The 349-nt window shown below is 63.0% G+C and overlaps 1 protein-coding gene across 1 annotated transcript in view; it reads right to left on the bottom strand.

The window, feature by feature from the left end:
• Positions 1-349, bottom strand: part of TCF25 (transcription factor 25 (basic helix-loop-helix)) — a gene marked incomplete at both ends in the record, with an annotated part of 14,394 nt that overhangs the window by 1,285 nt on the left and 12,760 nt on the right. Inside the window, one exon of the mRNA XM_009868890.1 lies at positions 285-349. Coding sequence (XP_009867192.1) covers positions 285-349 — 65 coding nt within the window. The remainder of the gene's footprint in view (positions 1-284) is intronic.

The raw sequence follows: 349 nt of genomic DNA, 5'->3' as shown, positions 1-349 counted from the left end.
GGAGCGGGGCCTGCAGTGAAGCTGAAGTCACTTGGCAGCTGCTGACCTCGGACGAGGGAGCGGCACGGCTTGGGGACACTGAAGAGGTTTCACGCTGGGGAATGAACCCACTTTAGTTTAGGACCCGACCTAACACCTCTCTCCTGTGCTTCTCAGACCTGGGAAGTGTTCCTAAGCGCCCACCTGCCCCGTGCGGTCACCCCTGCCCCCACTGCAGCCTGAGATGAAGCTCCTCTCGGTCACAAAGCCTCCCAGCCCGCTCCGTCCCCACCGGCCGCGCTCACTTGGTCTCAGCCTCCTCCACCAGTGGGTCCCGGGCATCCACCATGGCCAACACCTCATGGACGTT

Source organism: Apaloderma vittatum, unplaced genomic scaffold (assembly GCF_000703405.1).
Source record: "Apaloderma vittatum isolate BGI_N311 unplaced genomic scaffold, ASM70340v1 scaffold25324, whole genome shotgun sequence".
NCBI lineage: Eukaryota > Metazoa > Chordata > Aves > Trogoniformes > Trogonidae > Apaloderma > Apaloderma vittatum.
The sequence above is the reverse complement of the archived record's forward strand: the minus strand, read 5'-3'. Positions and strand labels throughout refer to the sequence as shown.